Raw genomic sequence first — 27837 nt, 5'->3', positions numbered from 1 at the left:
ACTCCACCTCCCGGTCAGGGCTCAGGGAGAGGTGGGCGGCGAAAAGGTCTCCAAGCTCATTTCCAACGGGTAGGTGCGGGATACGGGTCTCAGCAGCCGGCGCCCAATCTGTAGGATTGGAAACAATCGCCCTGGGTCCCGGCCCAAAGAAAGCGTTTCCGGAACTGGAGCGTGGAGTCAGGGATGTCCCGGAAGTATTTCCCCCGTTGTTCAACGTAGGAAAGATGGCGACCGTGCAAGTCGCCAGCTCTCTGCTGGGCGGGTCACCACGAGAGGTGCCACGGGAGCTACCCCGAGAGCTGGGCTCGGGGTTCCGCCGCCTGTCGGCCAGGCTCTGCGCCTTGCGCCCGGACGACAGCAGCGCCTCCCGCACGGAGATCCACCTGCTCTTAGACCAGCTCATCTCCGAGAACTACAGCGAGGGCGGTGGCGGCGGCGTGGCCCCGGAGGTAGGCGGGGTGTCCTGCGGAGGGGACTCCCGGAGCATCTGCGGGCCCCGCCCCACCCCGCAGGGGCCCTAGCTGGTAGCTCCCGCCTGCCTCTCCCGGCTTCTCTCACCCCAACTTCGAATTCCTAAATTCCAGGCTGGTTTGCACCTTCCGACCGTGACACATCCTCTTTCCTCCATCTGGAAGTCTCTGAAGTGCTTTACAAACTTGCATCTCTCAAAACCCAACTTGCTGACTTCTGCTCTGATACCCACGCATGTGTCATCTCTGGTTCCACTTTCCGCCCCACCCCCCTTTCCCGCCCCACCCCCCTTTCCCGCCCCACTCCCTGCATCCAGAATATTTTGTATATAAGATTCACGACTACTATTTATTGAGGACACGGTACGTGGATCGCGTATTGTGCTTTCCCGTGCACGGTTCCCGGAACTCAATGGAGTGTGGCTATAATTAGGTCCATTTTACTGATAAAAATGCAGAGGCTCATGAAGATCCAATGCCCTGTTGCTGGCAAAGGCGGGGCTGGAATTGGAACCCAAGTCTGTCATAAAGTCCCTGGCTTTTTCTGGTCCTTCACGCTAGGCTCTGCCCTCTCTGCCTCCTCTTTAGAGTGTGTTGAGTGGTACTATTCACGCACATCAGGTCTTGGATACTATTTACCGAATTCCCTGAACTCCTGACCCATCATACCACTGCCTCTGGTGTTCCCGGGTGCTCCAAACTGGACAGTTCCTAAGAACGAGTACATTACCTCCCCGCTGATCCTATTCCCCAACACACGCAAACAGACACACGCACAGTCTGCCAAGTCACACAGGCACAAACTGTTTCTTCCTCTTTCCTGCCCTCCAGATCCTGTCCAATCCGGATTCTTTACGATCTGCCTCATAAATATATCTCAATCCATCTCCTCCTCTGTGTTCCCATTGCCAACGCCTTAGGCCCTCCAGGCCAGGTGACTCTTTCTTGGACCATTGCACTTGGCTTCTCGAACTCACTGCCTGCCTCCAGGCCAGCCCTTCTCCGAACCATTCTTTGCTCTGCTGCCGGAGGGATCTTTTCTTTAGTGGGGAAGAGATCTGATTACAATAGCAAAGCTTTGATTTGGGGAGATCTTTAATACATGTTGGTAAATGGTCACAGCCAGTTACAGAACAGTTCATACAATCTGAGACCAGTGTAGGGTGGGGAGGTTTAAAATTTATGCACATTTATAGATACAACGGGTTCACAACAGAAGAATAGTTTGCATCACCAGGAAACGGAGTGGAATTAAGGACTAGTTGGGAATGGGACTTTTCATTTGTATAATTTGCTGGTTTTGCACCAAAACTATGTGCCTTTCCAGCTTCCTGTTCTGCAGCCCCTTCTGTTGTGCCCTGTATGCGTCCTTTACAATTTGCTGTTCCTCAGGCGCCTACTGGTGTTTCAGTCCACTAGTATTCCGAGTCTTCGCACTTTATTCCCTTTCTAAAAATACTATTTTTATCCTCACCCAGAGGACATTTTTTTTTTCATTGCTTGTGTAGAAAAAGAGGGAGGGAAAGAGAGAAACATTCATGCGGGAAAAAAAGCATCAGTTGGTTGCCTTCTGTACATGACGGAATCAGAGGTTGAGTCCATAACCTAGGCCTGTGCCCTGACCAGGAATCAAACCCTCAACCTTTCCATTACGGGATGAGGCTCCCACCAACTGAGCCGCACCAGCCAGGGCACATTCTGTTCCCTTTGCTTGCAGTGTCTTTCAGCGCCTTGTCTGTCTACAGATTTTCACTCGTCCTTCAAATATTTCCAGGTTCTGCTTAAAAAGCACTTCCACCAGACCTCCCTAATTACCGTTTCTCCAGAGATTGTACTTTATTCTTTAGCGCTCAGTTCACCTGAAGTATTTGTGAGTATTTTCGTCTCACTCATTAGATTGTGAACTTTCGGGGTTCGGAAATATGTTTGTTTACCTTTGGAGCACAATGACCTAGCTTACTACCTGGCACATAGTAGGTGCTCAGAGCCTTCATATTCCGTAAACATCAATAGATGAATGAGTAATACAATTTTGTTTTAGAATCCCCTAATTTTACATTAAATTCATACAAGCGTCATTTCTGATTTTCCCAGTGGCATTGAGAATCTGGTTTGTTACTTTCTTGTATTTTTAACTTCAGTGTGTGCTTTTATGTTATGGAAGCCTTTCTTTGGTTATTTAATGGTATTGCTTCTACCTGTATAGAGACTCTGGGGTCTTTAGCCTCACAAAAACGATATTGATTCTTTTTCTCATTTTTTTTTGGCACATCCTATTTTTGTGATGTCATTTCCTACTTTCTGCCTCAAATTTCACCCGTCCCCATTCCGAGTGTTAGCCTTCACTTTTATTTTCCTGTTTGCCTGTGTTTGGGGGCAGGGAGGGTCTTCACCTCGCTAGCAGGTGTGTCACCTTTTCTTTGTCGTCTTTGTTTTCCTAGGACGTCAGTACTCTTCTCGTCCAAGCCTGTCGCCTGGTGCCTCTTGCTCAGAACCATCTTGTGAGCAAAGTGTCTCAGCTTATCCACCATTTACTTAACACATTACAGGTAATTATTTATGAAACTTTAGAATTCAGGTTACAAACTTGGAGAATAACTAATACCTTTGAAATACTGGGTTGGCTAAAAAGGCCATTTAGTTTTTTTCCATAAAATAAAAGACACCTTTTTCATTTTCACCAATAACTTTATTGATTTGGATATTTGAGTATGTCGGCCATCTCCCACATGGTATAATGTTGATTGTTCTCAATTAATGTCTCAATCTGATCGCCGTCAGCTTCAGCCGGTCTGCCCGACCATGGAGCATTGTCCAGCGAGCAGTCTGCAGCACGAGACTTTGCAAACCACTTTTGACACATTCAGTCAGACACGGCACCTTCTCCCTGCACTGTACAAATCTTTTTTTTTTTCATTTCAGTTTCATTTTTACCTTTCTTGAAATAATAAAGCATAATATGCCAAAAATGTTGCTTATTTGCTTCTATCGTCAATATTAAAGACAGCCCCTGGTGGAGAGCCACCCTCTTAGACAAATTAGGGTTTACCCTCAGGTCCCGTGTGGGAGAGGTGGGCACCCAGACAAAGTCTGCCCTGCCAACAAGAACAGGAAGTGGATGCCGGGGGCTCCCAGCAGTGTGTGCGTGTGACTTCATAAATGGAGTAAGGCTGTTCTCAAGTTTAGAACTTTTCAGACTGAAGTGATAGCTTCTGAATGTTTACTGTTCTCAGGCGTATCACCTTTGTCACACTGGCAGTTGGAATCATTTTTAATTACCTGTGACATCTGCAGCCCGTAAGCAAGTTTCTAGCATTCGATGACAGTTTATGTCAGCTGTCCGTGAGTCGGTGTTTGGATTAGCCTACTTTGTCCCACCGAGATTATGAGTGACTGCAGCACCGGGATATGCCATCTCTTCGTGTTGTATTCACCACACGATGGGGGAAATATAGTGGCTATTTAGTAGACATTCACTCACAATGTGTGTTGAGCATTTACTACGTATAAGGCAATTTAGTTGAATTAGGAAATGTCAGTGATTGAGTCTCACCTATCTGTCTGCCAATGTCCGGGCAGTTCGAGGAGAAGTTGTAAGGAATTTGCTGGGACCCCCTTGGAGTGGAGGGAGTGCAGGGGAGAAGTGAACGCGGCCCTGGGGGAGAAGAGGCCGTGTCTCGATCAGACGTGCAAGGCCTTTAGAGCTGAGCTTTTTGACACGAGAGAGATGGACCCGCCACAGCTTAATTCAGATGAGCGTAGGCATCTGAAAGGGTAAAACGTTTTGCAGTTAGGTCGTGTGCATGTTCCGCTCTGTCTGCAGGTGATCGTCGATGAGCACAACCTGGACTTCCTGCTGGCGTACACCATCTCCGCTCTGCAGCAGTGTAGCCCCTGGACCCACGTGAAGGTCCTGCAGGCCCTGGCGGCTCTGGTTTACTGCAACGGCTCCAAGTGCCAAAAGGTGGTTTCAGCTGTGTTCTGGGGGCTTCGTGTGCTGTTTTGTCTTTGTCTTTGTTTGTTGAAGGGCTGGGGCACGGGTTCTGACCCACAGGCCTTTGCTCAGGTTTCCGTGCTGCCGTTCATTCGCTGAGCCCGAGCAACCCTAATGCAACCACTCGGAGGCTCGTTCTCCTGTGTGAAACAGTGCCTCTGGGGACGAAGTGGGACAGCACTTGTGACGTGCTTGGCACCTCGTAATATTAACCATTATCACCTGTTATCATGACCCTTCAGCTCAGTGACTCCAGAGGTGGGAGTGAAGTCCCTTCCCTGTGCCTTTGGGCGTATCTTTGCACGCCCATCTGAAAGATGTACCTAGCAGCTGGTCTTTTGCTACTTAACTGCCCTTTAGTTAAAAAAATGAAGTCTGTCTAAAGAGTAATATTTTCCAGAAGCTGTAATTTGTTCAGCGTTGGCTGTTATTTTGTTTTAGTACCTCCCAGACTTATTAGGCAAGAGCGGACTCTTGGTGAAGTTGAGTGACTTGACCCAGCCTGACCCTGAGGTTAGGAGAGCTGCAGTACATTGCATGGCGAACCTGTGTCTCAGGTAGGTGGATCCAACCAGATTTCCCAGTTGTAATAATATAGGGAAATGCATTCCTACATTCTTTGTAGGTGGTTCAATCTGTCTGAAGCCAGAAGCAACTTAGGAAAATAACCTACTTTGCATTTCCCATGTTCTTTGCTAATAATATCATCTTATTTATTTTTAATTTTAATATTGCTTGAAAAAAAATGAAAAAATAGACTAGGACCTTATCCCTAAATATAGGAAAAGCAATATTGTGCCCTGGCTCGTGTAGCCAGTGGATTGAGCACGGGCCTGCAAACCAAAGGGTCGCTAGTTCGATCCCAGTCAGGGCACATGCCTGGGTTGCGGGCCAGGTCCCCAGTTGGGGTCATGTGAGGGGCAACCACACATTGATGTTTCTGTCCCTCTCTTTCTCCTTCCCTTCCCCTTTCTCTAAAAAAAATAAATAAATAAAATCTTTTTTTTTTAAAGTGATATACGTGCAGTATGTCAAGGTTGTGCTTTCTACTGGTATAAATTCTGACCTTATTCAGTCTTTTAGAAGGATATATTCATATGAATTGAAGCTCTGATGAGATTTGTCTGTCAAGGCCAGTTTCTTCTAAGAAAACGGAGGCCATCTCGGCTGCCCGCCTGTAGGTTCGTGCAGTGGAAGATGAGCAGCACAGGCTTGAACTGGCATGTGATGTTTTGTCTCTGCCTCGCAGTGCTGTCCGGGGACTAGGAGAGCGGGTTTAGCTGTGTGATTCTGACTTGACAGGACCTGCAGAGCTGAACAAGGTTTTCCCCCCATTCCTCTTCCACCACACACTCCTGTAACTTTTCCCTGTGGAGTCCTTCCTTCTTCCTGTTCATTTCAGTCTTCCGCCTGTCCCAGAGCAGTCATTAACCAAAGCCCACCGGCCTTCCACAAGACAGTTTCTGTTCAAGGGTATATTCCAACTCCATTAGTCTACATTGTTGCTACTTTTAACTCTTCCTCTTTTGCAAGCCCCCTTTCAAAGGAGGCGGAGTCTGAGTTGCTTTCTCTGTGTGTTCAGTGTGCCGGGACAGCCGCACTTGGAGGAGCCCTACCAGAACATCTGCTTCCAGGCGTTCCTGACCACTTTACAGTCTCCGAAGTCGTCTGGTATGGATGAGATCACGTTTTGCATGGTAGGTGGGCTACCCTTACCCTTGTGACTGTTACAGGTGTGTCTGCAGGCAGCAGTGGGACAGGAGCCGTTACCAAGGAGTGTGATGTGGCTGCTGCATTCATTTTGTCTAGAGATTTAGGCATTAGTGCAATGTCCATCACCTAGGAGACTGACGGGGGAAGGGACGAGTCAAGGAGCGCGTGTGAATGACCCGTGGATGGACAACCGGGTGGGGTGGGCTGTGGGAGTCGGGGGTGGGCTGGGCAGAGGAGGGCAAAGGGGGAAAATGGGGACAACTGTGATAGAATAACAATAAAATATTTTTAAAATAAATAGAGAGACTGAAATCGTATCTTTCAGGTTTAAATTACAAGAAATTGTTTTTGTTTGCTGTTGTTTTTGTTTCGCAATTCAAGGTTTTTAAAGAAAACTATTTTTTCCCTTCTGAGTATAAAAGCATTACAGTTTCAGACTACCAACTGTCTTTTAGATGGAAAGGAAAAGAGTGGATTACACAGTATCTGCATTATTTTATTTCTTTTTTAAAAAATCTGAAGCATCCCTGACTGGTGTAGCTCAGTGGGTTGGGTGTCGTCCCACAAACCAAAAGGTTGCTGGTTCAATTCCTGGTCAGGGAACATGCCTGGTTTACAGTCCAGATCCCCAATTAGGGGGGTGCAACAGGCAGCTGATTGATGTTTCTCTCACTCTCTTTCTCCCTCTATTCCCCTCCCTCTAAAAATAAATAAATAAAATCTCTTTTAAAAATCTGATGCCAATATGACAATTGGTTAACATATTTTAAATTCTGAGTGGCACATTTCAAAAACTACAGGTCTTAGATGGGAAAGTTCCTTATAGTCCTCTGCTCAGATATAACCACTTGAGAACAAATTGTTCTACATGCCCCAGATTTTTTTCTATATATAAATGATCATATTAAATATGTTGTTTTGCCACTTTTCTCCTTTTTAAGCTTAATATCTCTTGGACCTCTTCAGTACCTGTTGTACCTCATGCTTTCTAACTCTAGCTGGCAGACCTCGGGAAAACTACTTCTTGAGCCTCCACGTTCCTCATCTGTGAAGTGGGACGAAGGGTCTTAGGAGGAGGATATGAAATAAAGCATTTAGAGTGCTTGCCATTCTTCCTGCTGACGTTTCCATGTAGCAGAGGGTTAGCTTCTTATGTAATCATTGTGATGGATGATCTGTGGAAATGGAAGTTTTTTCAATGTGTTCACTATTTCAAACAAGGCTGCTATTTACATCCTCTCCATGTGAGGAGGGTTTTTTAAGGACAGAATTCTGGAAATGAGTTACTGAGTCAAAGAATCCATCTTGATCAGAATTGACCTCCAGAAACCTGCTCCCCCATTTCATTTCTTTGCCCCTAAGAGTTGCTGAGGTTGCTGCATTCAGATTCCCCACTGCTGTCCTCTGCTGCCATTTTTCCATTCCTATCGCATTCTTCCCACTGAACACTCTTCTTTTTTCCTTACCACTTCTACCTGCTCGTTTATAAACATGTGCATAAGACCACTCTTACTCAATAAGAGCACTCTGTTCTTCCGGAAAATAATTAGTTCATCAGATCTCTTCTCTGGATCTTCACTTTTTTTTTTTTTCATTTTCATTTTTGTTTTTTTCCCTTCCCTGTCTAAAGGTTTGTTTCATCATCTAAAGACATTTCCTCTTCCATCCTCAGTGGTGCTAGGAAGTTGATCCCTGGACAACCAAATTTCATTTACCTCTTGACTTGGTCTCCTTTTCCCCCTAGTTGTTACAAAATGCGCTAAAAGGTATACAGTCTCTTCTCAACGGTGGGAAGATGAAATTGACACAGACGGACGAGCTGGGCGCGCTCCTGGCGGTGCTGAAGGTGAGAAGGTGCTTGGCGTCTTTCCTGCTTAAACCCCCAGAACAAGGGCCGCTCCGTCAATCCATGGCTAGCATTAGGGTATTATATTTTAAGAGCGAAGAATACAATGTTCCTATTCAAAAGTACTTAATATTAAGAACTGAAAACAATAAAGCTTGCTTTAGTAAATGTATCAAATTCTAAAATTTCATCTGTGTACCTTAACTGAGAAGGTGTATGATCTGTAGATAATTTAATTTTAGATGATTTTGAACCTGTTTGTATTTGAAAGAAAAACCAGGGCTCCTCCTTGTCTCTCACCTCCATCCAGCAGGTGGGTCGACTGCGGTGCGAGTCAGCAGGCAGCCGTCCTGTGGCTGCTGAGCCTGCTGAGCCTGCTGACCCTCTGGGAAGCCGGGCCAGCCTCCTGGGCCCAGCGGTCCTCAGCAAGTAGTGCGAAGCTTTGTGCTGGCCTCAGACTGAAGCCATGTGTGATACCTTAGCTTTATCAGAACTAAAATTTTATTTTTTCCCCTGTGCTATCTCCCCGACTCCCACATAGACAGGGAGACAGATATCTAGGTGTGGACATGGATAAGCTACATTAAAAAGATTATATTTAGGTAATATAATTAGGTAAAACTGGATAAAGTATAAAATTAATAAATAAAAATAATAAGTAAATTAAAATAAAATCTACCCGGATCTGACCAAATGATGTCCCACGGGATGAGATTAAACTCTTCTGTAAGTCCTACAAGCTGTCTGTCTTCTGTCCCATTTTTATTTCCTTAATAACCTCCAAACATTATTCTGTTGTGTGATCCAGAACATAATGGATAATGCTGGTTTCTGAGTTGTGTTTTTTGCATGTGTTTTCTTAATCATCGTCGCTAGAAATCCATGTTTCATGGACTCCCCGGAATAAACCTAGAGATGCCCACGGTGCTATACCCCACTCCGCTTCCACAGTACGATGGGCGGCCACCTGCCAAATCACAGCTCTCTGAGTCCAGCGCGTCTCGACCAGCTGTGGTACGTCACGTCTGTTTAGATTGAAGCTGTGGGTTGTTCTTAATTGCTTGCCGTGTATTTTGTATGATTTGATCACTACTGTGCCAAAGGCTCACCTCGAATTTGACTCAATTTAGGAGTTTTAGCAGAGTAAGTTTAAATTCACCACACTGCTGAAAATACCAGTCAGAGCATCTGATACTTCTAAAATGCTAGTGAGTGTAACAGCTGTAAAAATGGGCATTCACTTTATGCCCAAAGCCAAACGTCCTCACCCTTCAAAGGCTCAAGATCACAGAGCAACAAACCTTTTCTGCAAAAGATTGGTTCTGTTGGGAACCTCCCTGCCTGGTTTCAGAGACTGTAGCCCCCCATGGCTGAGGGTAGTGAGAGACCTTGAGACCCTAAGCCACTAAGGAGACAAAGCTTATCTCCCTGGCAGGAGCACCGCCTCTGCCCACTTTACTTCACCCTGATTGGCCCCCAGTGCATGACCAGTTAGCCAATGACAGGTAAGATTCCTCGAGGGAGGGACGACCTAAGACAGGCATGGCCACCAGGGGGCCCTCAGGGAAGGACTTGGGGGGCTTTGGAGAAAGGAGGGGTGATGGACCCTCGCCTCTCAGCTTTAACATAGCCTGAGTCGTCCTTCTGTCTGCAAGAAGTCTAATCTCTTGGCTGCCTTACTTCCCCTGCTCAACCTAAGCCTGAAACAATGCTGGAGGTGGGTGCGGCCCTGTGCTGGAAAGGGCAGGTTCCCCTGGGCGATCAGGCCTAAGAAAGAATGCATAAAATCCTGTGAAACCTGCTTTGCTAATACCCTCAATTAAAATGATAAGGGTCCAAGCATAGAATGAGTTTGTTCCCCAAAGTGTTATGGCCCTTTAGCTAACTGACCCTGTTATATATTTGATTATTACTGCCTGACAATGATTGATGAGCTTTCCATATACGCCCTGTATTCCTATGCAAATTAAGCCAATGAAAAGCCGCCCCTTTTCCTCCACAGCACTCAGTAGTCCACGTGAATTTGTCTCATCTCAGCCACAACGCCACGGACACTGCTTGCTGGTGACTGCGTCATGGCTGGGACATGTTTTAGGCCTCTGTTGTGGCTGCTAGCTCTAATGTCCTCGTGCAGAAACAGCCACGGACACCATGTTAATGAGTGGCTGTGGCCGTGACCCAGTAAAACTGTATTTACAGTGTCAGGCTGTGTGCTCAGCTGGACTTGCCAGTGGACTGTAATTTGCCGACCCCGCTCTAGACCATTCGAACCCAAGTACCAGTCAACTCACCGTCTTCACACCCCTCACATTCACCAGCTTTCCAAGCCTTTCCCGACAGCTGTCCTCTCCCTGACATTTCTGTCGGAGAACCCAGAATATACAGATACATAACCAAGGTATCACATCTAGAAATGTAGTGCCTGATAGAAATGCTCACGATCGAGAATTCTCCAACTCATCCACCTGTTCAGTGCTCACTGTTCGTCTGCGGCGGCCCAGACGTTATGCTAACAGTGAAGGTACAGGCTGTTCTAGGGGCCTGGGGGAAGCAGGCAAAGATGGGCGGACAGCTGCAATGCAGCGTAGTGACTCCTTCCCTCAGCGTGTTCACGGGGCTTGGGGACACGCCCCGGGCACCCAGTGAGGTTGAGGAGTAAGAAGTCTTCCTAAAGATGTGGCTGAACTGAGACTCAAGAAGGAGGGTAGTGCAGGAAAGGGATGTTTTTACTTTGAAGGAGCAGGAGATGCGTGCATAGAGAGAATGAGAGTGAGCGTTAACTAGTCAGCATAGAGCGTTGGGTGTGCGGAGGGGAGGGGCGGGGCGGGGCAGGTGTGTAGCAGAGGCCAGACCACAAGGGTCCTATATAGTATGCTAAGGAATGTGGGCTTTCATCAGACAGCGGTGGCGGTTCACTGAAGAATCTTATGCAGCAGAGTCGATGACAAGATCTGCATTTTAGAGAAGTCACTGTGGTAGCAAGTGAAAGGGTGTGAGTCGAGCCACATTAATAATCTCAGGTGGAAGTGCGGGTGGAAGTGATGAGGCCCTTCCCCGAGCTCCGGGACTTGGAGAATGCAGAGGGGGCACAGATTCCAAAGATTTTTGACGTCAGAAAGAACGGAGAGAAGAAACTGGCTTTTACTTAATATCTACACCTACAAAGCGCCAGTGCCCTAAAGCGTGCATTGTACCTAGTGGATTAGCATCTCTCCTCTGCGTGTAGAGTGGCACTAACTCCGTGTCTTACCGGGGAGAACTGAGAACATAGCCACTCAGGTCACACTGCCCGTAGACCTTAATTCTCTTGCAGAGCCCAGCTGAGAAGGCTGGGTGCGTTCACAGCTGGGCCGGGTTGGTGGTGTTAGCCTTACACCTACAGATGATGAGGCCCAGACTCAAAGATGCTAAGTGGTTTGCCCCGTGTCACAGAGGTGGAATTTGCACCCAGGCCACAAGGGCCACTCTGGCCCACATTTTTCGTCCCTTGCTTCTTATAATCCCACAGGGTATGTGTAAGCACTTCGCAGAGTAACTGACACAGAGGGTACTGAGTAAGTGCCGCTTTTTCACTTTCTTCTTTCTTGCCACTACATGTTGGGGACACATTGGGTAATTAGCAAATGAGAAAGCATCAATGATCAGTTAGAAGCTGTCTTGAAATCACTGCCGTATATGTTTTCATTTGCTCCTACCATCAGAATAAAAAGAAAAAATCAAAGATAAAACCAAAGAAAATCCAGCCAGGAGAGGAGGAGGAGGAAGAGTCCAGTGGAGAAAGAGAAGCGGCCCCGGCCACCGGCTCGGGCAGAGTGAGCCTGCACGAAGGGGGCTCGCAGCCTCCCGCCCCGCCGGGTGTCCCGGGCTTGCCACTCGATGGAAGCGGAGCTGCGGGGAAAGACCAAGTCCCCGCACCCTTCAGCTCGTCCGTTTGGAAGAGGGTCAGCAGCAGTGAGTCGGACTACTCCGATGCTGAAGGGGGCATGCAGGGTAAAATGAGGTAGTAGTATTTGGTTATATTTTTATGCCTTGCATGTGAGTTTTTATAACTTTGCTTAAAACACTGACTGCTGCATGGGATTTCACTGGAAGAGTCTCATTTATGAGGGGCTTCGCATTACTCTGCACTTTGCCTCCTTCTCTTGATCCGCCCCGGTACGTGTGGTTCCTCTGCCTGGAATAGTCTTTCTTTCACTTTTTTTTTTTTTTTTTTTGCCTCGTTAACTTCTACTCGGCAGTCATACCCCCTGAGAAGCCTTTCCCGAGCCTCCCCTCCCGTACCGGCTTAGGTGCCTCCGCTGTGCGACCCTTTTGCTTCTCTTTGCGTTCGTGTCAGTAATGATGTGCCACAGCCATCTCCGCAACCACGTCTCTGCCAGTGAGAAGCTGCTCGGTGGCGGGGGCTGGCTCTTGCCCCCCAGCCTCAGCACCGTGTCTGGCGCGCATGCGCGGGCGCCCGCTCCCTGCGCGTTTGTCGGCCGGGTGGGTGTTCTGCAGTCTCACCTAACACGCGTTTCCTGGCATCAAAGTGCTGCCCTCTTACTCTCTGTCTCGTCGTGTTTTTTTAATTGTTGCCTTTATTAACATGTTATATGAACAAGTTGCTTTAACACGTTTTCCCTGTATTTTGAAAAATAATTTTTAATGTCATGTTGGCATCTTTAAGACTTCGAATATTAAATTTCTCAATGTATAATTTGAGTTAACTGGAATAAGTAGTATTTCATGCCTTTATTTTGAAAAAACTATTAAAAGACTTGGTTTTTCCTCTTGGTTTTTAAAGGTCCTACCAAGCCAAGGTTCGCCAAGGAGCGTTAGCTTGTTTTCTCTCTACTGTGAAATCAATAGAGAAAAAGGTCCTTTACGGCTACTGGTCCGCCTTTGTTTCTGACACGTCTGAGCTCGGGAGCCCGCAGTCTGTTTCCTTGATGACTCTCACGTTAAAAGACCCCTCCCCAAAGGTAGGAGAGTTCAGGTTCTAAGTGTTACGCTGGGAAGAAAGATGGAAAAGTCTTTGTTGTTTTCTCTGCCCCGTCCAGTCTTACCTGAACGCAGCCCTTCCTAACGCCAACCCAGGTCCTGACCTGAGACCCACTGGGTAGCAGGAGAATAGGAAACGGGCTTACGTGAACACGGGCTGGGCCAGGGCGTCTGAGAGGCAACCAGTTGATGTGTCTCTCACACATCTGTGTTTCTCTTGCTCTCGTTCTTCCTCCCTTCCCCTCCCTCTAAAAACCAATAAGTAAAATATTTTTGAAAAATGCTCCTAAAACCTTTGAAAATTAAAAGCATGTATAGGAAGACGGGGGTTCGACTCCTGATTTTCAGCTAACTGACATGAATCTCCCTGAAACCCCAGACACGTGCCTGCGCTCTGCAAGTTTTATCTGCCATCTTGGAAGGCTCGAAGCAGTTTCTTTCTGTTGCGGAGGATGCGGGTGACCACGGAAGGGCCTTCACTCCCTTCTCTGCCGCGATCGCGTCCAGCATCGGGGAGGTGCACCGGTGCCTCTTGTTAGCGCTGGCGGCCGAGTCGTCCTCGCAGACCCTCACTCAGATAATTAAGGTGAGCGTGCCAAGCTGTCTGTCTCAGTTTGTAGGATGTTTCACGTTGCTGAAAAGTGACGTGACTGAAGAATATTACCAGGTAGTAATTTTATTTCAAGATATCCTGTTTGTACCTACTTGTTTGATCTTGCTACCGACCATCTCTGCATGTCCGAATGAATGATTGACTAAAATACACTCCTTTGGTTTTAGTTTTAAGTTGTACCAATGAGAAAACAAATGCTCTGCCCCGCCCCTGCAAAAAGACGGAAAAGAAAAAGAATGATTTTCAAATAAGTGAAAACTTTTCATTTTTAAGCAAATGCTGTGAAGTCTTTATGTTACGGCTTACTCAGGCCCACTGATGAACTGTTCTTGTGCTTCTCAGTGCCTTGCGAATCTAGTATCAAATTCACCTTACAACCGACTGAAACTCAGCCTGCTGACCAAAGTCTGGAACCAAATAAAGCCTTACATCCGCCACAAAGGTTGGTAGGAGTTTAAAACTAATTGCTTCTTTGTATCAATCAAATCTAGATTAGTTTAAAAATATTCACAGCGACTGTATAGCTCTAAGATACCTCTGTTTACTCTCCAAGTTTTCAGGATAATCAGATCTTGCTAGAACTTCATTTTTTTTTTTGACCCCTGAAGCACCACTGGAAGGAAGTGAGCTGGTAAATTGAACTTGTAAAGTTCGATGCTTCTTTGATACTTTGTGCTAATCAGAGGAGCCCCTTAGATTGAGCCCAGGACAAGGGTTCCCTCCAGTGTGTGATGGTTCGCATCCTTTAGTCACAGGACAGGATGGATGGACAGTCGGATAGACATCGTCTTTTTGGAAGGAAAAACTGGGGTATAAAACCTAACTTCTTTCACGTTATTTCCTCTGAAGATCAGATAAAATTTCAGACCCTCAAATCCTCACTAACTACAGAGCCTTATTTCTTGGTATTTCCCGAGTCACTCCCACATACAATATACAGAAGTGGGCAAAAGTATGTTTATGGTTGTGAGTATGCAGAACATGTTTGTTTATTAGTTACTGTATTATTTTCCACACGAACAATGGCAGCGTACGTCTGCGAGTCCTTGTACATGTGCTGTGAGCGCTTGCCTTTCAAACATTTGTTTTCTTGTGTTTGCAAGCTTTATGATCAGACGCCATGCTGATAAGTTGTTTGTCACTCAGAACGGCAGAACCGGGTGGAGGTTTGTTGTGATGTTGCAGGAGGGGCACTGGGCCCGGAGTCAGCCTGCTCCCGTCTCTGCCGCCTCGTGGTCGTGGGCCCTCTGAACCCCGACTTCCTCCTAACAGGAGGACTTAACCAGCCCCATGAGATTTTCAGGAGGCACAGCTGAGATGGGGATGAGTAAACTAAGCCCAGTTCACTCCCTTTCCCCGTGTGTGAAACGGGACTCTGAAATGTAAATCTTGCCTTGGGTGTCTCATCATGTGAGTGCCAGAGGTGATTGAAACAAGCCAGCTCTCCTGGCTCCGTCCCCTGCTTGTCCCCCTGCACCCGCTTCAAGTGTTTGCCTTTGTCCCCCATCAACTTTTTATGACTAAAATGTTCAGACCCCCAGAAAGTTTGAGAGAATCGGACATCGAACATCCGCATGCCTTACCTAGACTTCCCAGTCGTTAGTATTTGTCATATTTGCTTTCTCTGTCTCTCGACATACATGTATCTGTGTGTGTGTGTATACATATGGGTGTATCTATGTGTATCTTTATGTATATAAAATTATATAGACTTTTTTCCTTGACTGTTTGAAAAGTAAATTATAGCATGAAATTTTATCCTAAATACTTCAGCATGCATATCCTAAGAACAAAGATGACCTAAAAAACACAAAACCATTTTGGCACCTGAGAAATTTACATCAATTCCACTATATTGTCTAATCTCCTGTCTTCGTTCATACTTCCCCACGTGTCCCAGGAAGTCTTTTATGGCTGTTTTTAAACCTGTGTTCATTCAAGTTTCAGGTACTGCATTCAGTGGTTATGTCACTGTAGCCTTTTTGAACTTAGAACAGTCCCACGCCTTTTTTTTCTTTCACGATACCGAGTTTGGAAAAGTCCAAGCCAGTTGTCTTATAGAATGTGTCACACTCTCAGTTTGCCTGATAGTTTCTCAGTAATGTTGTTTAACGGACATTTCTGCCCCGTGTATTTCCTGTAAACTAGAAAATAGGTCTCAGGTTGAATTAAATTAAGCTCGGACTTTAAAAGGATGGCATAATGCTTCGTGCCTGCAGGGGCAACTGTGGTCCTTACACAGCTGTTCCCATGGCGACAGGTTCTTACTGTTCCTTCCACAGATGTCAATGTTCGCGTGTCAAGTCTCACTCTCTTGGGAGCCATAGTGTCCACTCACGCACCTTTACCTGAAGTCCAGCTCCTCCTCCAACAGCCCTGCTCCTCTGGACTGGGCAGTAGCAATTCAGCAACTCCGCACCTCGGCCACCCCGACTGGTGGAAGAAAGCCCCCTCAGGGCCCTTCCTGGAGGAAGTGGCCGTCGGCTCTCCAGCCGGGTCTTCCGAGCCCTGCTGGCTCATCCGACTTTGCGTCTCCCTGATTGTACTGCCCAGGGAGGGCATCTGTGTGGGCGCCGAGGCTGGCTGTGCAGCAGGGAGCACCCATGTGCCGTCCCCCATGCGCCTGGAGGCCTTACAGGTAGCAGCTTTCCTTTCCTCACCTCTGAAATGGCACATTGCTCCCTGCTCCTGCACTGGGTGCAGTAAAGAGCGAGTCCATACCGGTGGGCGGGAGGCGTGTTGTGGGCGGGAGGCCTTGTTCTTGTTGCCGCCTTGGTGATGGCGGGCACTTCGGCTGTAAAACGTCAGGTCCATTCCTTTTCGCTGCGAGCCGCTTTACTCCCCTCGGGCTTCATGACAGGTGGGTGTAATGATTACATGAGGTCTGTCCAGAAGGAATCCAGCCATGAATATTAAAAATAGAGACATTTATTGAAGAAGATACAAGAAACATTGTACACAGGACAATGACATCTCAGCCCCCGTGAAAGTAGGCACCTTGGGACCTCACACAGTTCTCCCAGTTGCCATCAGGTGCCCCGTCCTATTTTCCTGAATCTCATCAATGATCTGAAATCTCTTCCCTTTCAAAGGTGATTTTAGTTTTCAGAAAAGCCAGAAGTCACAGGGCACCAAGTCTGGGCTGTAGGGGGCTGAGTCACCTGGGTGATTTGATGTTTCACAAAAAAAACTGCGCAAGATGTGATGTGTGAGCAGTAGCATTGTTGTGCTGAAGCTGCCAATCACCAGCTGCCCACAGCTGCAGCCTTCTGAATCATCTGAATAGTTTCCGTGGAGGAGTGTTCGAGCTCAGTGAAGAATCTGATGCAGATTCGTCGCTCTACTCAGTCACTTTGAGTGCGATGGCACACGGTACACATGTCTCTCAACGGCATCTACCGCCCCCACTGACCAGTACAGTGCAGTCGTCACTGTTCACACATGCACATTCCAGTCCACTCTGCTTGGCTGCCAGGTTACATCGGTGTCGTGCAAACCGTTCTCCTTATATTAACGATGGCTGGACCATTTCCGGACAGACCTCAAGTAATTTTGAAAGAAATTGTGTAGTTAATCTTTGATTTCTGCCACTTAAAGTTTAATTCTCTATAAACTTTTCTTTGGTCTTTTATCTGCTTAGAGAGAACAAAATATAATTGTTCCTTCAAAGGAAGAAAACAGCCCCAGGTTGAAGTGTCTGCCGTTTCTGCGCTCAAGTGTGGTCTGCGGCACGGGCTTGGTCCTGGCTCGCTGCTAATTACCTGCTTAGCATTAAACACGTCCTTTGACCACTTTAACCTTTAACTTTTTTCAGCCTTAAGTTTCTGCAGCTGAAATATTTAATTAAAATTAAGACCTATCTTAAAAAATTGTACCCAGGCTTACTAAAATGAGATCATATTGATAATCTTAAAGAAATATATTTCATAAATCATAAACCACCATAAAATTATGTGCTATATATAGCTCATTGATTTTAGCCATAAAATAAAGATTATGCTTGTTCTTCACTTCATTCAGCATCATATCTCAGCCCTTTGTTAAGCGTGAGCAGTTTGTGAGATGTGGAAATGCCGTTCCGGGTGTTGCAGCCCCGCACAGAGGTCACGGGGTCAGTGTTCTGTGCTCTTTGCAGGTACTGGCCCACCTGGCAAGGGGCTACTTTTCAGTGGCTCAGGTCTACTTGATGGAGCTTGGAGAGGTGATCTGCAGGTGCATGGGGGAAGCGGATCCGTCTATCCAGCTCCACGGAGCAAAGGTAACTTTCATTAAGAGCCTCGTGCTTTTCCCCCCAGCTTTAAATTCTTCTTTTTATGTTATATGTTCCTCCGTTCCGAGGTTTCTTCAAGAGGTTTCAGGTGGGGAAGTCATGCGTTCCTCCGTCCTCAGCTCTGCATCTAAACCTAAGAATTGATTTAGGAAGAAATGAACAGCACTGTAAACAGCTGGTGATTTTGCACCTGGAAAGAGTGCCTTTGACATAGAAGTTGCATAGAAAACAAAATATAATTGTTGGAAATTATCTTTCCCCTTGATCTGAGGTGATCTCCAAACTGAAGTGGTCTTTTGCCTCCATGGTCCTAACGCTCTGCTCTGATCATCTATTTCTTTTCTCCTCACAGCTTCTGGAAGAACTGGGCACAGGCATAGTACAGCAGTACAAGCCCGACTCCTCCCTACCACCTGGTCAGAGAGTGCCCGTCACCCTGGTAAGTAGCTGCCGATTCAGAGGCGTCTCTTCTCCTAGTGCCTCAGTCAGTTCACCTTGAGGCTCAGCGATAAAGTGGAGTGGGCGGTATGGTTTCTTCCAACGTCAAAAATTATGGTTTATTATCTTAGATAATGAGATACTAGCATGAGTAGGTTTGACTTGCATTTTAGTTTATTTGCGGTTCAGCATGTGGTAAGATTATATGAAACACACAGCCAGCAATGCAAAAACCAATTAATTATTTCTTTGGCATAAAACCTGGTTTGGTTACTCAGCCTGCCCCAGAGGCAGACCAGAGTGCGGGGGGAGCCACAGGTTTGGAATCAGAGGGTGAGAGAACAAATCTAGGGAGCACCACGTAATCCCACGTGCCTGTGAGCATAGTTTCTTCATTTTAGAGAGGAACAAAAATCCTTAACGCATGAGCCGTTGGAAGATTGAATGAAATGTAAAGATGCTGACAAAGAGTAGCACCCAGTGAATATTAGTCCGTCAGCTCCCTCACTGCCGCAGTCCCCCCAGGATTCCTATTACGTTCTTGTGATCTTAGGTTGTGTCTGTTCCCCCCACGCTGTGCCAGTCTTCCTTGGAGAGGGAGCCTGTGACCTCCCCAAAAAAGGCTCAGCTTAGTGCCAAAAGCAAAATCAACTCAGCAGTTTTCTCCCTCTGCCTCCTCATCCTGTTTATTCTTCTTCCTTCACAATTTCCATCGTCCTTGCAGTGAATTAAGACTGCCTAGCCCCAGTCCCTTCCCTAGTCTGCTGCAGAAACTGAAATGTGGCCGTACGCAGGGAGACGAGCCAAGCTTTGCCATCCAGCAGACCTGGGTTTGAGTCCAAACTCCTCCCCGGCTCGGCAGTCACTCTGGGCAAGACGCTGAACTATTCACACTCAAGTATTATTTCATCTGTGAAAATGGGATATACTTTCTGTGTTGTCTGTTGAGGAATAATTATCCTAAACCTTTAGCAGCTTAAAACAGAAGGCACGTACTCTCTCCCATAGTTTCTTGGGGTCAGGAGTTGAGAGCAGCTCAGCGGGGGTCTGGCTTAGGCCCTGTCCAAGGTGGTTAGTCAGGGTAGTGGTGTGGGGGTCCAGGCAGCAGAGCTTGGCAGGCTTGGAGGGTCTTCCTCCAGGGTGTCTCACCCCCATGGCTTGCAAGGTACTGCTGGCTATTGGAAGCTGGCCTCCCTTCTCCCCGGGAGGACCTCTCCAGGGGGGCTGCTTGAATGTTTTGTTGGCTTGGAAGTTGGCTTCCCCCACAGCAAGTGAATCAGAGAGAGAGAGAGAGAACGATGGAGAGACGCAGGATTTTTATGACCTAGCTTCAGAAGTTTCACAGGGCATTACCATACCATCCTATTGGTTACGCAGGTCAGCCCCAGTCAGTGTGGGAGGGGACTGACGCCTCTTACACATTAGGTGGCGAGAGTCGTTGTGGGCCATCTGGGAGCTCGGCAACTGCAGCTGTCCACATTCTTCTGGTTTGAGTGGGGAGGGTCCAGGCTGGAGCTAGGATTGTGGGGCGGACAGAACCGGCGCACGGGGTACACGGCCACACTCAGGAATCTCCATGGGGCAGAGAGGGAGGCGCTGAAACCCCAGACAGATTTGCAAAGTGAAACCCCAGGCGTTTTGTAAACCATGGGAGGGAAACTGGAAAGGTGCGCTTCAGGTGCCTGCCTGCCTTGAGGGGCTTTGAAGTGGGTGATTCTTCAGAGTGCTTAAAGCAGAGCCTGCTGCTCAGTTTAGGGGTCCACCAGGCACCAAGCACTTTGCCAGGAACTTTGCACACGCTCTTACATTTTATTGTCACACACACTGCCAAGTAGATGTCTTTGCCCCGTGTTACTGAAGAGGAACCAGAGCTTAGGTTTAGTGACTCGCCCAGGGCTGCACAGTGAGGAAGCCGTCGCTGAAGGACTCAGCTCCAGCTCTGCCTCGGGCACACGGCCCATGGGCCACTCTGGGCCCCTGAACTCTGTGCCCACGAAGACGCAGATTGAAGGAGCCCTAGCTGGCGTCCGTGACCCGGGTTTTAGCCCAGCTCCGCTGTCCACTTGTTTCTTTGTGTGTCAGCGTCCTCGTGGGACTATGGGGTGACGACACGCACTTCGTGTAGTTCGCGGAGGGTGAAAACGAGGTGACGTGTGGAGAGCACTTGGAACAGTCTCTGGCATCTCGTGAGCGCTTTGAAGAACAGGTGCTGCTGCTGTGACTGTCGTCATCGTCTTCATCTCCCTCTCGCCGTTACCTCTGTCGTCGCCCGACTCCAGCAGACCGTGGTTCCTCATCAGCAGAGTGGGAGGGCTGACTCAGTTGTTTCTAAGGCTCCTTCATCGCTGTGCACGCCCGTGACAGCGTCTGTCAGCCGCTGCCACTGGGAGGAGAAGTGTTTGTGACTGCGGTCACTTGCGGCAGTCCTAGCAGCAGTCTGGCTCCCCTGTGCCCTTGGGCTGCAGCTCCATCTCTGCCCTGTTCCAGGTGGTGCTGTTCTGGACCATGATGCTGAACGGCCCTTTACCCAGGGCCCTGCAGAACTCAGAGCACCCGACCCTGCAGGCGAGCGCATGTGACGCCCTGTCTTCCATCTTGCCGGAAGCCTTCAGCAACCTGCCGGTAACTCCAGGCCTGGTGCCTCACCCCCAGTGGTGTCCCCGCGTGTCACAGCTCGGGTTCGATTTCGGTTCTTTCTCGTTTTGAGCTCGTATTTACACCATCCCCAATGGAAACGTGCTCGTTCTACTTGAGTGGGTGGTGAGGGCAGTGGGAAGACTTAAAATCTTAATGTCTCGGGAGGGCTTCTCCCCGTGCTTAGAAGGCAGGGGCAGAAGTAGGGGGGATAGAGGCTCTGAAGTCAGAGAGATTGCAGGAAGAATTCAAACCCAAAAGTTAGGAAGACCTGGGTTTATGTCCTAGCTCCTCCACTTTCTGGCTTTTTGATTATCTTCTCTAAAACTGTATTTTACCATCTATAAAATGGGAGTGATGTAACAAGAAGTGTATGAAAAGACTTAGCTGGTGCCCGATACCTATGGCATCCGAACTGTTCCTTTCCTGCAGTTTTCAGTGGCGTTTACATCTGTTTTTACTTCCATAAATTAGACATAAATTAGCTGCTATGAGGAAGGCAGCCCTAGTGAAGCAGGAGAATCAGGTGACCTCGCCCGCGCGGCTGTAGAGGTTGTGGTCCCAGGTGCGGTGGGTGCCCTGAACCGGGGGCGCTCGGATAATCACGGGGTCTGAAGCGCACCTTGCTCTCCACCAAGGTAGCCTCAGGGTCTCGGCTGAGTTCGCCTCCTGCACAGGACCCCAGACACAGACACGTCGCAGTCGCTTGTCGCAGACCTTCATTCTCACTCTTCCTCCACCACCCCCTCTCGCTGCAGAGCGACTGGCAGGTCCTGTGCATCACGGTGCTGCTCGGGCTGAACGACAGCAAGAATCGCTTGGTGAAAGCTGCCGCTTCGCGGGCCCTTGGCGTCTACGTGCTTTTTCCCTGCCTCAGACAGGTCCGAGCGGGCCCGGGCCCTTCTGGGCCTCTCGGTAGTCCACACCGGTCCTTCTTTCTATTGGTGGCCATAGAGCTCTTGAGTTGGACAGTAAAGGACATTAAATTGCTTTGTAATCTTCCTTACTTGCTACTAAAATATGGTAATACCTGTCATTCATTTATTTTTTTTTAAAGATTTTATTTATTCATCTATTTTTAGAGAGGGGGAAGGGAGGGAGAAAGAAAGGGTGAGAAACATCGATGTTAGAGAGAAACATCGATCGGTTAAAACCATGGAAGACCTATCCCTGGGATTTCAATGGGTGTCCGAATTGTAATACATAAGAACAGTAAATTGACTGGGTAAATGAATTTTGATTTCCAAGTAGAAAGTAGTGGTAAAGAGTTAGCCCTTTGCCGGAACACCTGAGAATTTCTTGGGTAGCGGGTGAATTTCTAAAGTGACCCCACCGTTTCGTTCTGTTTGTCCTGCAGGATGTCATATTTGTTGCAGACACGGCGAATGCAATCCTGATGTCACTGCAAGACAAGTCTCTGAACGTGCGAGCCAAAGCAGCCTGGTCCCTGGGCAACCTGACCGACACTCTGATCGTGAACATGTGGGTGGCCCCGCTCGTGCTCCCGGGGTGGCTTCTGAGGCCGAGGTCCCTACAGTAAAGGAATTAGCAGTGACGCCCCACATTATGGAGTCAGCGTTCCCGCTTTGTTTTGTTTTGTAGCCCTTCGAGGAATGAGATTAGTAAGCTGCCCTTAACGATCACGTGTAGAAATACGGCACGCTGATCCACGAAACCCGTCCACACTGTAGACAGTGTGGGCACACGAAGGTGCACATCCAGAGCCCTCGTGATGGCTGCCCTCCTCCCTGCGTGTCACGCGCGCATTTGAGCAGTGTGCTCACAGGCCGGAGGGGTCGAAGAGTGCAAAGCCTTTGTCCTTCCTTCCTCCCCTGCTTTCCTGCCCCAGAGGCAGCTGTGACTACTCGTGCACAAGTGCCCTGCTCTGTGTCACTTAACTCTGGGATAACACGTAGCAACACTCTCCTGACTTCTGCCGGCGTTTGTAGGTCACTGCTTACCGTGACTCACAGTAAACCGCCGTGCGATGGTTATTCCATCATTTCCCGATCATCGGGCATTCGAGTGTCTTAGGCTTTTATATGCAGCGAACTCTTTGTGCATGGAATCTCCACTCGAGGTATTTCTGCTGGTTACATTCCCAAATGTGGATCTACTGGGTCAAACAGCATAAACTGTAGGTTTTGGGTATAAGCCGAACAGATTTGTTGAGCTGTTTTCCTAGCTTTTATAGTTATACTAAGAGAACATATTTGTGTATGTACATCTCAGTGGGTCTTATCGTTTAACGTGTTTTGCCCGCTTTGGGTGGAATAGGGACACCGCAGACCCCAGTTTCCAGGAGGAGTTCTCTGGTCTCCTGCTCTTGAAGATGTTGCGGGCAGCTATAGAAGCGTCCAGGGATAAAGACAAGGTGAGCCCGCGGCAAGACCTCCTCTCTGTCGGGTAGATACTTGGCGTGCTGCGGTTTCATTCCGCCCGGTCGGTCTCTGTTTGAACGCTGTGAAGCGGCCCGCTCCACACCCACACCTGCGCAGTCTGTTTCTGACCTCCCGCTTGTAACAGCCCCAGTGCCGTTTGTCACCTCGTCCCTGGCGTGTCCACGCCTGTTTTAACATTAGTCTGTTGGGGGTTTTTTCCCCAAAAATCTTTAGATAGAATTGACAAGTGAAAGAGATGAGCAGCCCTTGGTTTTGAATACTCCCTATGACATTAATAAGTTTAAAAAGCACTATCCTGGGCTGTAGGGTCAGGCGGACGTGGTTTAAATCCTGGCTTGCCCTTTAGGGGTGGGTGACCTTTGGTGCGTTGTTTGACTTCTGTGAAGGCCAGTTTCTTCATCTCCAGCACGGACGCTGTTACGTTTACCTCATGGGACTTGAGATACCTGATCTTAAGCACCTCACACAGACCGGACTTCAGTCAGTACCGTGGTTCTGAAAACCTGGGAAGCCCTCCCTTCGACCAATGCCATTAGAATTTCTGGGGTTAGGGGGTGGGGATTGATTTTTAAAAAGAAAGCTCCCAAGAGGACTCTAGTATGCTGTGAAGAAAAAAGCACTTTTCTCCAGTGGAAGAGCACTGGTCTGGGGTGGGGAACCCAGCGCCCCCTCCAGCCTCGCTGGGAGCCAGCATGTCCTGTGGCCCCGGGCTTTACCTGCCGTCTCCGCAATGCGAGGAAGGGGGATATCTCTGAAGCCCAATCTCACAGTGAAAATGCCAGCGCAGGGAGCTCTGTGGAACCTCCCCTTTCTGAGGGCTCAGGACGTCAGCCAGACGAGACCGTGCAGCGTTCCGAGAACTCGCACCTCTGCGGGCTGCATTCTGCTTTAGCTTTCTTGCTTCGGGACGTCTAGGACCCCCCGGGTTTCTTAAAGCTGAAATTATACTTTCTGAACCATCCCTTCAGCAAAACAGATTCCTAATGCTTTTACATTTTATTCTAGGTAAAAAGCAATGCAGTCCGGGCCCTTGGAAATTTGCTCCATTTTCTACAACCGTCTCACATAGAAAAACCCCGATTCGCTGAAATCATAGAGGAGTCTATCCAGGCCCTGATCTCTGCCGTCCTGACCGAGGCCGCCATGAAAGTCCGATGGAACGCTTGTTACGCAATGGGAAACGCATTTAAAAACCCTGCTCTTCCGTTGGGTACGCAAGTTTTCTTCTGCTGTCCAGGGCCCAGAGTTCCCCGGCTGGCGCAGCACACACGGGTCTGCATTGTTGTTAAACATACTCGTCACAGTAGTGTTTATCTCACCACTGGAAACAAATGGAAACATACTGAGCATCCAGGGTGAGGGGGTGGTCTGAGATAAGTCATGGTATATGGCATTTTGTTGCCATTTGAAGTGGGGTATCCACACTTTTTTGATCGTCTGGGAAAATATTTCTGGTGTTAAGCAAACTAAGCCAGGATGTGAACTTACTGCTACAGTGTGGTCTCAATAAACGGGCAGAAAAGGACTGGAAGGAAATCTCCCTAATTGTTCACAGTGATTGCCTCTGGATGGGATGATGAGTAGGAGCGTTTTCTGCTATCCTTTTCTAAATTCCACTCCATGAGCATACTGTTCTAACAGGCAGGGGAAAAAATAAAGGGGAAACTGGCATGGGGGACAGAGAGCCCTTGGTACTTGAGTGAACGCTTCCAGTGAGCAGGCCATCTGTCCCTAAGTAATGACAGCCGTGCACCTCGATTACCATCGGTGGCCAGTAGCTCAGACAGATGGACCGTGGCCTCCAAATCCCGTTCACTTCAGCTGCCAGCATCTGCCCGATACATTCGTCTCTGTGACAAGACCTGAAACACAAGCGTGTGCTCCTGGAGAGGAAAACCCTTTCTGGACCAGCAGAGCATCAAGTTTGGGGGACCTGGCCCTGCTCCCCTTATCTCCAAGAGCACCCAGGCAAACCGCGTCAGCTGGGAGCTGGTGGGAAAGTAGCCTTCGGGCTTCTCCACCGAGGAAGGAGGCTCGGGTGACTTCCGGTGGCTGTCTGCTCGGCTGTCCCTGAGGCAGCAAAGCAGCTGGAAGGGCTGGGAGAACTGGGAAAGCTGCATTCTACGCAGCCGCCCGTCCTGAGGAGAAGAACCCCTGTGAAGTGGAAGGGGCAGGGGAGTGTTAGCCCTGATGAGGAGGAAAGCGGGGAACAGGGAGGGAAAGAGAAGTCTGGGGGTCGTCTCAGAATGAGAAAACTAAGCCTGCAGTGAATCCAGGTGTTCTGTTCCCCAGTCACTCCCCGTACGGTATTTTCTTCTGTTTTGCACTAACATGAGTGACCTGTGTCTGGATGCTAATCCGGGTGACAAACTATTCTTTCCCGGCATGGACAGGTCTGCGCACACAGCTGCACAGCTTGTGCACCCGTCAGAAGCAGCCAGCCGAGAGGACAGTGGGGCTACAGTTCCATCTGTGCTCCTCCCACCAGGCCGTACCCTCTCAGTACCTTCCCAGAGAGGAAGCCTCTTCCAAACGACCAGAGTCACTGTTTGGGTGGCAGAGGCCCTGAGCATACGGCAGGCCCGCCTATGGAAGGAGGGAGGTTTGGGGGTCAGTGCTTGGCTGCTTACCGAGGGGCCCCGCAGTCGGTCACTCAGCACCCTGATTCTGTAGGGTCATTGTGAGAATCGCAGCGTGAGCTGACTCACTGGAGCACTGATGTATGTGTTTCCTTCTGCCGGCCCCTATCCCTCTCACTGTGTTTGTTTTTAAGCCTTCATTTCTTTTAATGACCTTATTCCTTCTAGGAATAGCCCCGTGGACCTCCCAGGCCTACAGCGCGCTGACATCGGTTGTGACATCATGCAAGAACTTCAAAGTGCGCATCAGGTCTGCCGCTGCCCTTTCCCTCCCGGGCAGGCGAGAGCACTACGGGTCTGCCGACCAGTACGCGCAGATCTGGAAGGCGCTGGTCACCGCCTTGCAGAAGAGCGAAGACACCATGGACTTTCTGGAATTCAAGTACTGTGCCAGCCTCCGGACCCAAATCTGCCAGGCGCTGGTTCACCTCTTGAGCTTGGCCAGTGCCCCAGACCTGCCCTGCATCAAAGAAACCTTGGAGCTGAACGGGGGCATGATCCAGTCCTATATACTACAGTTCTTAAAATCGGGCGCAGCGGGAGATGACACCGGAGCACCCCATGGTCCACAGGAGAGAGACCAGATGGTCAGAATGGCCCAGGAGCATGTAAGCAGTGTCCAGGCCCTGGCTGGCGACACGGCCAAAAGGGCCATCATGGGCTTTTTGCAGGATACCCTGACCATTTATTTTGACTCAATCAGGTCCTAAGTGCACTCCTAAGTTGAATAAATCAGTGACTATTCCACCATTACTTTTCAGGGGTCAAGTGGTAACAGGAAAACCCAAGCTTGAGCATCAGATAGGTGGAATTTAATCTTAGGGCAGAAGTACGCCCTCCAGTATTTATTTAGAATGAATTAGCAGCTGTGTTTATTTTTCTAGCAGGGCTCAGCCACTTTAGAGAGAGGTCCTGCTGCATTGGCCATGGTCGTAGTTGCTGGAACCTCTGACCTGTGTAACCAGGAGCCGAGGAGTTGGGTTGTAGGATGGGCTGGGCAGAGTGGGGCGTGTGAAGGATGTTCAGTGTCAGACAAAAAGGCAGCCCTGGCTGGATGGCTCAGCTGGTTAGAGCATTGTCTCAACTCCCCAGGCGGGTTCAGCCCCGTCAGGGCGAGTGTAAGAACCAGCCAACGCGTACATAAATAAATGGAATGACAAATCGTTTCTCTCTCTCTCCCCCCCCCAAAAGTCAATAAATTTTTTAATTGTTTTAAAAAGCAGCAAAAGGATTTAGGAATTTTGTCTGTGGGAATTGTTTCTCGTTTATAATAAACGTGAAAACTAGTGTGCCCATAACCTCCCGTTTTTATAAAGGTGCCTTTACAGAAAGCTGCGAGCAGTGCGGATGTCCAGCCAGTTTGCACTAAACTGGGGTGCGGCTAAAACACCGAGAGTCCCTCCAGGTCGCTAACACCTGCTGCATTGAACCCCAAGTGCCCACTCCGGAAGCCCCTCCATGCCTTCTGAGGGAAGCGGCTTGTTTTCTTGTCATTTGCGTAAAAGTATGGCATATATACCTTATTCCTAGTTCTTTGGGCTTTTACTGGTGGATTTCTTGACAAAATGTTGTGAAAGGGCTTTGGATGGTTTCATTTAATGAATTACTCTTACTTATCCTTTGCTTACCTTGAATAAAATCTAATGTTTTTCTTTTTAAACCTTTTGCTCCTGTGAAGGTTTGCAGTCTCTGAAAACAGATGTTTATGTCCGTGCAGGGAAGGAGCAGGGGTAAGCACTCGTAGAAATTCCGGCACAGGCTCCCGAGTCAGCAGTAAGGGGCTCTGTTCTGACGGCAGGGTGAGCATCTCCTCACCGCGCTCGGTGGGCGAGCACCAG

The 27837-nt window shown here is 48.5% G+C and overlaps 1 protein-coding gene across 1 annotated transcript; it reads left to right on the top strand.

Moving 5' to 3' along the window:
- Positions 1-12: 12 nt before the first annotated feature.
- HEATR6 (HEAT repeat containing 6) lies at positions 13-27659 on the top strand. The gene is made up of 20 exons (XM_024553623.4): positions 13-449; positions 2912-3019; positions 4294-4434; positions 4906-5021; positions 6047-6161; positions 7922-8023; positions 8900-9037; positions 11725-12023; positions 12807-12984; positions 13383-13589; positions 13959-14058; positions 15899-16254; positions 17752-17874; positions 18239-18325; positions 20812-20946; positions 21717-21839; positions 22316-22440; positions 23236-23332; positions 24366-24570; positions 26168-27659. The coding sequence occupies exons 1-20, from the start codon at positions 225-227 to the stop codon at positions 26707-26709; spliced, it is 3522 nt and encodes a 1173-aa protein (XP_024409391.2). The 5' UTR covers positions 13-224; the 3' UTR covers positions 26710-27659.
- The last annotated feature ends 178 nt before the right edge of the window (positions 27660-27837 follow it).

The sequence above is a fragment of the Desmodus rotundus genome, chromosome 9 (assembly GCF_022682495.2).
Source record: "Desmodus rotundus isolate HL8 chromosome 9, HLdesRot8A.1, whole genome shotgun sequence".
NCBI lineage: Eukaryota > Metazoa > Chordata > Mammalia > Chiroptera > Phyllostomidae > Desmodus > Desmodus rotundus.
This window is presented reverse-complemented; position numbering and strand designations above follow the sequence as displayed.

Bases quoted from the DNA above. Each gene is read 5' to 3' on its own strand.
- HEATR6 (XM_024553623.4), top strand. From the start codon at position 225: ATGGCGACCGTGCAAGTCGCCAGCTCTCTGCTGGGCGGGTCACCACGA. The intron at 6,162-7,921 runs GTAGGTGGGCTA...TTTTCCCCCTAG, and splicing joins ATGAGATCACGTTTTGCATG to TTGTTACAAAATGCGCTAAA. The intron at 24,571-26,167 runs GTACGCAAGTTT...TATTCCTTCTAG, and splicing joins AAACCCTGCTCTTCCGTTGG to GAATAGCCCCGTGGACCTCC.